The sequence below is a fragment of the Oratosquilla oratoria genome, chromosome 14 (genome assembly GCF_046742065.1).
Source record: "Oratosquilla oratoria isolate Oo_2021 chromosome 14, ASM4674206v1, whole genome shotgun sequence".
NCBI lineage: Eukaryota > Metazoa > Arthropoda > Malacostraca > Stomatopoda > Squillidae > Oratosquilla > Oratosquilla oratoria.
Window position 1 is genome coordinate 64,286,607 of NC_134790.1, and position 12,500 is coordinate 64,299,106.

Consider the following 12,500-nt stretch of genomic DNA (forward strand, 5'->3'; position numbering starts at 1 on the left):
GTGAAGTGGTGCGTTTTTATCTCCAACATAAACACATTTATAATTCTGGTGCCGAGATGAAGAGTGCACAGTCGGATGACTCGTACAGTTACCTCGCAGTAACACGATAAAGTGGTTGCCACCAGTGTTGCCGTTCGTAGAATTTTTGATGCGGAATGAAGCTTAATGACGACATCTGGCAACTGCCTGTAGCTTTTTTTTCCTCATTCGCCACTTGACAAAAGATCGACATAATAACTACATATATAGTGTGTAAATGTTATTAATACGGATGTTATAAGAAGTAATTAACAAATTGTATTTATTTGATTGATGAATGGCTTACTACAAATATATTTAGCAGACATAATAGGATAATTTCAAATTCCTCCTTCCGTAGAATAAAATTCCCCATAGAAAATTCAGCTTTTTACGTTGGATATATCTTTTCTTACTATGTTTACACATATATCTGAACATAACTGTGCAGTGCACTGGCAAATTATTGTAGAAAATATGCAAACCAAGGCCAAATGCATTCGAACTATGAAGCAGAACTAGTCAGTTTTGTGGTTGCCTTCCTAATAGCCGCACTTCAAGGATCACTCCGAGACGAGCCCTGCCTATTTGCTAGTGTGTTCAACTGATTTAATTTTCTCTAATACTACTGCGTGCATAACACACACGAAATAATAGTCCTCTAAACAGTCAAAGTATCACAAGTAAGTAATCTTTCATGAGTGTACCGAATCTGACAAAGTTACCCCTTTATTATAGTAAATTCATCTGAATGGGGGGCATTCCAAAGAAAATGGAATGCATATCTTGAACTTATGTATTTTAAAGTTTATGGTCTACTTCAGATTATATATCATGGCTAATAAACGGAAGCTGAGAGATGCATGGCTGGAGATGGAGGAATTCAAGCCATGGTTGGCAAAGGTAGATGGAGATCTAAAAAAAAGCTTATTGTCTTACGTGTCAGAAAACCATTGCAAGTAATTTGACGACGGTAAAAAGACACACATGTTCCGTTTAACAACTCTTAACCTTACGTATTTGCTACTTTTTTACATTTTAGGCATACATGTTTGAGGCACATTAATCGTTGACGCACGATCTTTTACTCTCCCCAAGACATTATATGGTTAATTAGTATTATTTATATCCGTTTTCTTTCTCACCTAATGGTTAGAAAATGGTAGCTGCAGTGAAACTACAGACTTTCCTATGTTTGTACACGTTTGATTAAAGGCTAACTGGTAACCGTTCATCCACACAAGCGAGGAATCGGCGGCACCCCAGGTTGCCACATACCACCAGGAACCAGTACTACATTGCCAACTATTGCATCAGGTTCACGTAACCACGCATGTACATTTCTATAGTCTAAGTTGTCTTCTTTAAAAAAAGAGAGAAAACTTATTGGGTAGGGCTGTCTAGTTTGCCTTTAGGGGAGAGAGCTATTATGTACAGTAATGAGATCTGTGCACTACAACGAATTCTTTCTCCACCATTTATATCTGAGAGGCATCACTGGCGACGGGCATAGCCGACAATACTATATCCATAGAGTATAATGGGCCGTGACTGACAGTAATAATAATAATCAAGTTAACGAGGGAAGGACATTAATCATATTTCTACCAGCCCGTCAGGTACCATGGACAACACCTGAACCTACTACGCGCCATAACGTCGGCTGGCGATTCGTGTCAGTCCCCGCGTAGTAAAGTGCGCAAGTTAAGGGATGTTATGTTTTCCGCAAGTAACGGGGATAGTCCTCTACATACACGCAACTACTAAAGTCGGATAGATTGTAGAAAATTGTAGAATTTCCCTCCCGCGTGCGCACGCTGATCGGTGGGGGGTCTGAAGTGTTCCGCCTAACCTAACCATTAATGCTCCCAAACCGTAAAGTGAGTAATAGTAAAACGTTATCATGACCTGAGCGACGGCGCAGAGCGACGGAGGAGCACTTCGGACCTTTGTGTATTGGTGTGTGTGTGTGTGTGTGTGTGAGTATGGGAGAAATTCTACAATTGATCCCTAAAGTCTGTTCACCTCCACTGGTTCACTCTAAGACCACAGAGTTCCTTCGGCGTTTTTAATCCGAAAGAGTCGACACAGTTGCACGCTAACGCCATCTGTTGGCGATTACATGCAACTGCACTCATTGTTCCGTGTCAACCGTCTACAGAACCCGGCGCTAGTGATCGGAGGTTCGGGGAGGTGAATGGACTCAAGTACTCGATGGGACACAGACATTCCTCCCAAGGACAGGGGAACCAGACCATGTCCAAACAGTCAGCTCCTGTAGGTCAGGCCCCTTCTGTCCTTCCTTCCCTCCTCCTTCTCCTCCTCCTCCTCCTCCTCCTCGAAACCAAGGCACAGAGTAAACTTCCTGAAAACGTGTTGACCCAGCCAGATCCTCTTGCGTACCGGATGCCGCGTTTATTTTATTCTTGCTACCGCCTGGCTATTCTATTCATCACCACGGCATCCTCTAAGTAGCCAAAGGACTAAAGACTATCCGATACGAGGGCACAGTTCCCATATTTCGTTCTTGTTGACGCCAGACGGTTTATATTCACGGGATATAAACAACTCCTCTCCTCATGCCAAACTAAAGACAGATTTTTTAATTTTTTTCGCTGCGTTTTACGTTTATCTTTAATTCAACAGCCGCCAGAAGATTGCATTCAAATAATAAAATGTCACGATGTAACCCTTCGTTGTATTTTACTTGTACTTTATTCCAGTTGCCACCAGATGAATTTATTCAATTTAGGCAAAGACTATTCACAAGACTATTCTTGGTTGAGCGTTTCACGGATTGACCCATATATCTGCATTTATGACACTTGCTGTACGATCTTACTCAGGCAAGTGAGATCAGATCCACTGCCCAGCAGAAGGCCACAGGTCATGATCTTCTCCTCTTAGAATTAAATCATCTGGCGGCAGCTAAATTGAAGCTACGTGTCGTAAAACGCCGCCAAAATATTAAAGGTTGTCTTTGGTCGTTGATCTGTCTAACATGTACTATTCCGCAAAGTTTAATATTGCAACCATATCATTTACCTAGGTTAAGAAGGCAGAACCAGCACTTGAGTGATGTTGGAAAAACAGAATAAAATAAAGTAAATGAAAAGAACGAAATCGTTGTTCTTCTGCAGAGGCAGAGTCTGCGGCGGCGCCCCCGGCTCGCCGACGTCGCACTATCAGAAGCTTCAAGGACCTCTTGGACCAGCCTCTGCGCACCTGCAATCCTTGCAAGGTAAATAGTTCATTGTACTATCAGCCCCCCCCCCTCTCTCTCTCTCTCTCTCTCTCTCTCTCTCTCTCTCTCTCTCTCTCTCTCTCTCTCTCTCTCTCCGTCACTTTTCTTATTCCTGTCCTAAATATCTTCTCTTTTCTCCTTTCTCCAACCTGTCTCTCTACCCCCTCTCCTCCTCACCCTTCTCTCCACTCCCCTCTTTTTCGCTCTCTCCCTGTCCCTCACTCTCTGCCCTCCCCCTCCCTCCTCTCCCTCTCCTTTTCTCTCTCACCAAGTGTCCTAGACATTCTCGTAAAGGCCATATTAGTCATACGGTTGGTCACCTTATCGCACACCTATCCACACACACACGCACACACACACACACACACACACACACACACACACACACACACACACACACACACACACACACACACACACACACACACACACACACACAAACACGCAGATATATATATATATATATATATATATATATATATATATAGAGAGAGAGAGAGAGAGAGAGAGAGAGAGAGAAAGAGAGAGAGAGAGAGAGAGAGAGAGAGAGAGAGAGAGAGAGAGAGAGAGAGAGAGAGAGAGAGAGAGAGAGAGAGAGAGAGAGAGAGAGAGAGAGAGAGGCGATATTTGCCCTGTTTCGTATACTTTACCCAAGAAAAGAGTATATTGTTATATCTTTGATTGCTGCCAGATGATCTTATTCAACGATGTCCACTTTCAATTATTATTTTTGGCTATATGATTCTAATCACTTGAACGAAAACTTGTATCGTTTATAGACAATGGTTGATCCAGACAAATCCTCTTGGCTTCAACGTCTTCATACCGCTGTCTTTATTTTTTAATTAATGTACATCGTTCACACTCTCAAGTTCTCAGTTATACCACCTCTTAACTAGAAATGCCTTTATCCTTTTCTCAAACTATCCTTTCTTCCGCAGGAGCCGAGCCAGAGATCCATCCTGAGGCTGTCACGGCTTCCCCTGACCACAATGGGAGCCAACAGAGTCGAATCAACGTCCTTAGATGACTTCCGTTGCGAGTCGGCGGTGGTCCCCCTCGCCCGAACGCCCTCCTTCCTGGCACCCATCGAAGGCGCCTGTTCAGACACTCCCTCACCCGTTCTCAAGAAATACTTCTTCGACCGCCTCAACCTGCCCATTCATCAGACCACACCCACGTTTCCTGCCGACCAAAGCAAACAACCGTCTCTCGTGTCGTCTTCGACGCAAACCCCACCGTCGTCGCAGTGGTCAACCACGGCGACAACACCAACCCCCAAGTCACATCTCTATCATCCGTCCGTCGAATGTAGAGTCTTCCCAGACACTCCCATTCACTACGTGCTCTACCGTGAGTAAAAATCTTAGTTATACTATCGAATTAATTTCTTCGTCAATGAAAAAGCCACACAAAGTATAAAATAGCCTGACGGTTGCTTAAGTAAATCAATAAGAATCACTTGGTGCAGAGGGCACTCATCGCAAGTGATCTAACACCTTTTCTACCGGGAGGAATATTCACTTATGAATAGAATAGCTTGGCAGTAGCCAGAATAGAACAAACACACAATTGAATGGAATATCCAAGCGGTAGCAAACTATTCTATAATGCATATTATCGCCCTGAAAAATATAGTTTCATCTCGGTATACATATTCATATTCCTGGCTACCGCCAAGTAATCTCATTCGGTTACAGGAAACCCCTTGCTTCTGCTGAAGGGACTGATGAGTTGTGTGTTATCCCTCCTGCTCTAATTCTTCGGCCACTCGGGCAGATCTCCGAGTTCTTTGTTCTCAGCCCCTACACCCACTCCTCCTCTGTTTCTTCTTCCTCTTCTTTCCGTCTTCCTCACTCCCCCTTCCTCTCTTCGCCATCGCTGTTCCCACGCTTTTCCCCTTCTCTTTCTCCGGCATTCTCCGTCTCTCCTTTTCTCTTTTCCCCCTCCCTCTTTATTCTCTCTCCTCGCTTTCCCCCTCGTTTTCCTTCTTGTTCCCTTCTCACTTCTGCCTTCCTTTCTCCGTATCTCCTTTTCCATGCTCTTCTTTCTACCACTCTCTCTTCCCCCAATTCTTTCTTCTCCTCGCTTTCCCTTCTCTCTTCTACCACCTTCAATCTCCCTCTCTCTTCGCCTCCTCACCAACTCTTTCTTTTCATCACTTTCCCTTCTTTCCTCTACCAACTCCATCCCCCCCACCCTCTCTTCGTCCTCTCGACCAAACATTTTCCTCTTCCTTCCCTCTCCTCCTCCCTACCCTCCTCTCTTCTTCTTCTTCACTTCTCACCTCCTCTCTCTCTCTCTCTCTCTCTCTCTCTCTCTCTCTCTCTCTCTCTCTCTCTCTCTCTCTCTCTCTCTCTCTCTCTCTCTCTCTATCCCTCTCTTCTTCTTTCCTCCTACCCTAGCTCTTGCACCCCCTCCACCGTCCCCACTTCTTTGCATAATCGCACTCAGCGTCACGATGAAAGGGTTGCAATAGAGATTTCGTCGCTCTTCCTAATCTTATCCGGCGGACTTTATGACACCGGCACGCCCGAGTGGGTATGCGTGCGCGCGCGTTTGAAATTGTGTGTGTGTAAGTGTGTGTGTGTGTGTGTGTGTGCGTGTGTGTGTGTGTGTGTGTGTGTGTGTGTGTGTGTGTGTGTGTGTGTGTGTGTGTGTGTGTGTGTGTGTGTGTGTGTGTGTGTGTGTGTGTGTATGTGTGTGTGTGTGTGTGTGTGTGTGTGTGTGTGTGTGTGTGTGTGTGTGTGTGTGTGTGTGTGTGTGTGTGTGTGTGTGTGTGTGTGTGTGTGTGTGTGTGTGTGTGTGTGTGTGTGTGTGTGTGTGTGTGTTTTTCTGCGCGTGGGTGGGTGTGAATTGTATGTACCTTTGCTTCAGCTATTCCTTTCTCGACGGTTCAGAGTGCACAAATGAACCACCACGTGTGTCCATTTATTTTTAAGCATACATATATATCTTTCAGGTTGTAAATGCTTTATGCTTTCATAACACAAACACACGTGCATTACGTACACACACACATATTGTATATATATATATATATATATATATATATGCATGTATATATATGTATGTATATATACATATATATATATATGTATATATATATATATACATACATATACATACATATATATATATATATTTATATATATTTATATATATGTATATATATATATGTACATAGACACACACATATATATATATATATATATATATATATATATATATATACATATATATATATATACTATAATAAAGTAGTAACCTCTGTCTGTCTGTTTGTCTGTTTTTTGTTTGTTTGATCACGAACTCCTAGGGTTTTGCAGATAGACCCCCATAATCATGTATATTCTGCTACCCTATCTCTCCAGGTACTTGGATAACTATATTTCATTTCAAAAAATATATATCTTGGTTAGGGTTAAGGGTTAAAGTGAGGTGGGTTATGGTTAGGTGAGTGATTATTCTCGAACTACTCCTAGGTTTTTGTAGATAGACCCCTATAACAATATATATTCTGAATCCTTATAACTCAAGGTACTTGGAAAACTATCTTTCATTTATCTGTCTGTCTGTTTGTTTATTTGTTTGTTCAGGAATTATTAGGGTTTTGCATATAGACCCCCATAACCATATATATTCTGATACCCTATCACCTCAGGTACTTGGATAATTATATTTCATTTTCAAAAAAATATATATTTTGGTTAGGTTTAAGGGTTAAATTTAGGTGGGGTATGGTTAGGTTCGAGATTATTCCCGAACTCCTCCTAGGTTTTTACAGATAGACCCCTACAACCATATATATTCTGAAACCTTATAACCCAAGGTACTTGGATTACTATATTTCATTTGTCTGTCAATTTGTTTGTTTGTTTGTTTGTTTGTATGTTCACGAACTCCTCCTAGGGTTTTGCAGATAAACCCCCATAACCATATATATCCTGATATCCTATCACTCCAGGTACTTGGATAACTATGTTTCATTTAAAAATATATATTTTGGTTAGGGTTAAGGGTTAAAGTTAGGTGAGGTATGGTTAGGTTAGAGATGATTCACGAACTCGCAGCAACGCGCGGGTAATTTGGCTAGTATATATACATATACATACATATATATATATATATATATATATATATATACATATATATATATATGTATATATATATATATATATATATGTATATACGTATATATATATGTATATACGTATATATACATATATATGTATATACGTATATATATGTATATACGTATATATATATATATATATATATATATATATATATATATATATATATATATAAATATATATTGATAAGTATCTTAGACAAATTATTTGGATGATGGAGAACATAAACACAGGGGAAGGCTCGGAACCCTAGACGCTCTAACGTTTCGTTCGCGTAGAACTTCTTCAGAGAGTGTACGGAAAACTATAATTGAAGTTTATGTACCAAACTTAATTATTTTTTCGGATACTTGGGAAAGGTCGTTTTTCTGGCATGTTCTAGAATTAAAATACTAGTTTGTTTAGCTAAATTGATAAACCCTCCTCGATGGTTCGATGAATCATTAGTTGAAATATATGCTGATTTTACAATTTTTCTAGTGACTTTTCTCAGTATACAGAAAAGAATCAAAGAGGATTTAGTACATTACTTCTCCGCACATGATGATAGGACAAAGAGTGGTATAGTAATAGGCTTTTTTCTCAGGCCACTACGAATCTGTAGCAAAGAATACCTAGAAGACGAATTTGATTATATTATGGAAACCTTTGACAAACTTGGATATCCAGAGGGAATGTTGAGGAGAGCAAAAAGAAAAGCAATGCATATTTATAATCGTGGAAAGAGACATGACAAAATTGAATAGACACCAAAAGAAATCGTTTAATTTATTAAACAAGCAAATTCATACGATTAAAGTGCTTTTAGATGGTCACAATGTGAATAAGTAATACTTGGTTGACATCCCCTTTGCTTTTCTTAATGCAAGGACCCTTCTAGGCATTCTAGTGATTAGTTCACGAATATCGTCTTGAGGGATTTCTTGCCATGTTTCCTATAGTAATCCTAAGAGTTCAGGCTTTGAAGATGGCTTCCTGTTCTTTTTGTGAAGTTGTCGGTCTAATATGCTCCAGAGGTGTTCAATAGGGCTCATATCCGAGGACTGACTTGGCCATGGAATTTCCTGATCCCATTTTGGCTCAACCAATTTTGTGTTGCTTGAGCAGTGTGACAACGAGCTCCATCTTCCATGAATAGGATGACATTTTTACTCATTTTTCCACTGGAGAATATTAGAATGAGTCCTTCTTTTAATATAGAAATATATTTGTTTGAATTGATGTTTCCTTGACGCTCCACAAGCTCTCATCGACTATCACTCCAAATTACACCCCACACCACTATTGAAATGCCCCCATGTTTCACTGTTGGCTGCAGTCTTTTGAGGTCAAACTCTTGACTACAGAATCTCCAGACCCCCACTCTTCCACTGTCAGAAAATAAAGCGAATCGTGACTCATCAGAGAAAATGACTGCTCCAAATGGCCACAGGTCTCTCCACCATCTCAACAGCCCAATCCTTTCTGCACTTGATATTGGCTGGACGAAAGAGTGGTTTCCTTCCTGCAGCTCTGCCATAGTAATCCACCTTGTGGAGATACTTGACAGCTGTTCTGGGACTGACATCAGCTTGTGTTGCTATGCCAGAGGCCTTGCAACGTGGATCCTCTTCGACATTTCTTTTGACAAGACGCAAGGTTCTTTCTGAGGGCCCGGGATGACCTGAATGAGGTTTTGTGCCCTTCTTGCCCTCTCTGGTGAATTGCACGATCACTCTATTAGCAGTAGAAAGGGGTATTGACAGATTTTCAGATATTTTGCGTTGACTAAATCCACCTTCATATTGACCCACAATAGGTCTACTGCTCCTCTGGTTCGTGGCATGCTTGATTAATCTTGTATGTAATCTGAAACATAAATCTAGGTAAATATAACATATTAGGTAAATTTGAATAACATTAAGCATTAAATAAGAGCAGAAATGCATCTTTCTTGGTGTCTATTCAATTCTGTCATGTCTGTGTATATTATGTGTGTGTGTACATATATAGATTTATATATATATATGTACACATATATACAGATGTTAACCCCATTATCAAGAAAACGAAAAGAGACAGTTAAAAGAGTGAAGTATTGTTTGTCAGTCACGCTGAAGCCCATTGAAAGAAGCAGGACCTTAGCTCTAACCCTTGTTTTATTTTCCCTCGGACAGACGACAGACGAAGCCCAAACGTGGTGGACACCCTGCAGAACCTCCTGAAGGAGGGAGGGGACGTCCGCCAGCGGGACATCTCCGGAGACGCCCCTCTCCACGTCATCAGGTTCCTCTTGCAGGACGGCCTCTACCGCCAGGCCTTCGAGCTCGCCAGCGTTCTGCTCAACTCCAATGCTTCCGTCGACGCTGTCAATGGGGAGGTAGGTCTTCTTCGAAAAGTTCCTTGTTTCCCTTTGGGGTAGTCTTAAAAAATTTACTCTTAGGTCCCTGATTTTTTTTTTTTTTTTTTTTAAGTGTTCGACTTTGACCACCCCTACAACACGTCAGCATGACTAACACATATTGACTAGACGATGTCGTTCACCCGAGGACTTCGTAATGTGGGGAAGTGAGTCAGACTGGACCTGTGCGGAAACAAAAAAGTCAAGGGAACTCCGGAGGCTTGAGTCCCGCCCACCTTGGTAACAAGCTATTCACTATTTCCGATAATATACCAACCGACACAGGCTCTAGTTTAGACAGATGGCTAGAATACCAATAAATGAATAAATAAATAAATGAATAAATAGATGAATAGATAAATAAACATAAATAGATCAGGAGGATTGAAATACAGACAGATAAAAACGTAAGTAAATAAATGATAAAAAAAAAATATGTAATGGCAATGCAATTACCAATCGCCCCTAAATCTGGAAAATTAGTTTTGAATAATGATTGGATATAAATGTAACAAGGAGAATAGCATGCCCTGATAATTTTGTGCACAAAGTAATCATTATTGCAATTTCTTGAAATAATTCATATTCAACTTTAACGATGTGTTTTACGAATTATAACTCTAGTACAACTGTCGCCAAACAATTTTATTCGGCTTGGGAAACATCCACCCCGGTGAGAAGGTTAATCTAATTCTCTCATTCTTCACCTGTCGGCTCCGCACTTTTCACCAACGCGTGACTCAGCGGTGGGGAGCGTCCGCTTCGTTCCTTCCTGTTGTTGGAAGGGTGCGAAGCTTCACTCAGATGACTGCGAACAGTGCGTGCGTTCATTCGAAAGCGTATTGCACGAGTGTCTACAGAGAGCCTCTCTCTCCACAAAATAAATATCATATATATATATGTGTGTGTGTGTGTGTGTGTGTGTGTGTGTGTGTGTGTGTGTGTGTGTGTGTGTGTGTGTGTGTGTGTGTATGTATCTCAATAAATATGCAAAGAAGTTCAATTTTGTTGATGACTAAGGCCAAAATCGAGCGAAAACATTTCGACTACTACTATCATCTGTTCACTTCAACTGGACGCGAAATTTGAGAAAAAAAAAACAGCTGTTGGAAAAACATTTACTTGAAGAGTAATTAAATATACAATGACAAAAAAAATTAATTCATTGAAATCTGAATTACGCACCAACTACTCAGTACTACGAGTATTAGCGAAAGAAAAATTTCCCAAGTCATAACAAACAGGACGGAATCTATTAATTTCTTTGAAGAACAGTTTTAACTATTACTCCAAATAGATTGCCATAGCCATGTCCATACCTGTGTTATACTCGAAACGCCAACCCTTATCCTACAATATCTACCTTATGAATTCTAAAGTAACAATGTTTTTATTCCGTCAGGGAACACCAGCCCCCACGACTCCCTGCGTCATCAAAAACTAAATTTTCTCCGCTTGCACTTGCAGGGCCGCACACTCCTTTCCTACAGCGTCGAGCACCTGGACCACACCCTCGACCTCACTCGCCTCCTGCTCAACAAGGGCGCTTCCATTTGGGGACGCGACGAAGACGACAGCGCCTTCCCGTGGTTCCTCAAGGTAAGAAGGAAAACGAGTTCAAAATTCCTCGAACTCGCACACGAACTCTGTTGCTTCTTGATCTGCCATAGTGGTTCTGATAGCTTATAAAGGGGGTTTAAACCTTTAGGTGCATTCTACTTGATTTTATTCAGCTGAAAGGGTTAACTACACTTTCAGCGACTCCAGCATATTTCGCTGGACTCCTTCGTTGCATTTTAGCAGACCTGGGCGCGTTGTCGCCGGACAGGTAATGCGTTACCGAAAAATCTGAGGTGCATTTCCGTCAATGGATTACTGATTTTAATTTCCTTAGAGCGGTCCGCAGTATGTATGCGCAGATTTTTCGATAACGCACTACCTGTACGGCGGTAACGCGCCCAGCTCTGCATTTTAGTTTAGTATTTGTTAAAGTTGCCACCAGGCGATTTCAGTCAAATGAGGGAAACCCTCTACTGAATCAACGGAATTATGTCGACCAAGTTTTTGCTCTTAGAAAGTTATTTATCGGAAGTCTAAAGAGAACAGTGTCTGACGTATGTGCGGTGTGGTTTCTCGTCGACGGAAACGACGTAATAGAACATGACGTCATGTCGACTTCAAGTCAGAAGACAAAAATGCTGTACAGTACAATGCTCTTGTAATGGCCATTCTTTGTGAAAATGAACGCTAAGAGATGACGTTATTTTCCGTCAGATAGAAGTTGAGTCATAAAGCGGGGGGGGGGATGGTGGTGTCTATGTCCTATTAACTCCTCACAAAGATACCACGTGACCTTGGAACATGTGACACATGAACATCAATATAACTCGAAGATGAAATGTTGTTAATTCTATTCATCTTTTTTACCGCGAAGAACAACTTGAGTTTTTAATCTGGTTCTTACAGGAAATGTTATTCAGTTGAAGAAAACCTCCCGCATTAGTTTCAAAGTTTATCTCAATTGGCCCTTTCACTAAGACAAGTGCCGCCGCCGCCGTCCCCGAAGCCCTGAGGGATCATTGAAAGCCAAGGTCGTACACAACGGCGTTTATTTGCATCAGTGATCAAGACCTATATCATGAAAAACTAAATAGACCGGGTACTCTTCATTCCTACGCCGTTGATCACGCAATTCAGAAATGCGGAAAACGAGGCACTCACC

The 12,500-nt window shown here is 41.2% G+C and overlaps 1 protein-coding gene across 4 annotated transcripts in view; it reads left to right on the forward strand.

The window, feature by feature from the left end:
* The window catches only part of LOC143032560 (uncharacterized), an 87,583-nt gene that overhangs the window by 66,979 nt on the left and 8,104 nt on the right, over nucleotides 1-12,500 (forward strand). For all 4 annotated transcript variants that reach the window (XM_076197428.1, XM_076197427.1, XM_076197426.1 and 1 more), the window contains 4 exons: nucleotides 3,159-3,259; nucleotides 4,204-4,615; nucleotides 9,555-9,757; nucleotides 11,246-11,377. In XM_076197428.1, the coding sequence (XP_076053543.1) occupies nucleotides 3,159-3,259; nucleotides 4,204-4,615; nucleotides 9,555-9,757; nucleotides 11,246-11,377 (848 nt within the window). The remainder of the gene's footprint in view (nucleotides 1-3,158; nucleotides 3,260-4,203; nucleotides 4,616-9,554; nucleotides 9,758-11,245; nucleotides 11,378-12,500) is intronic.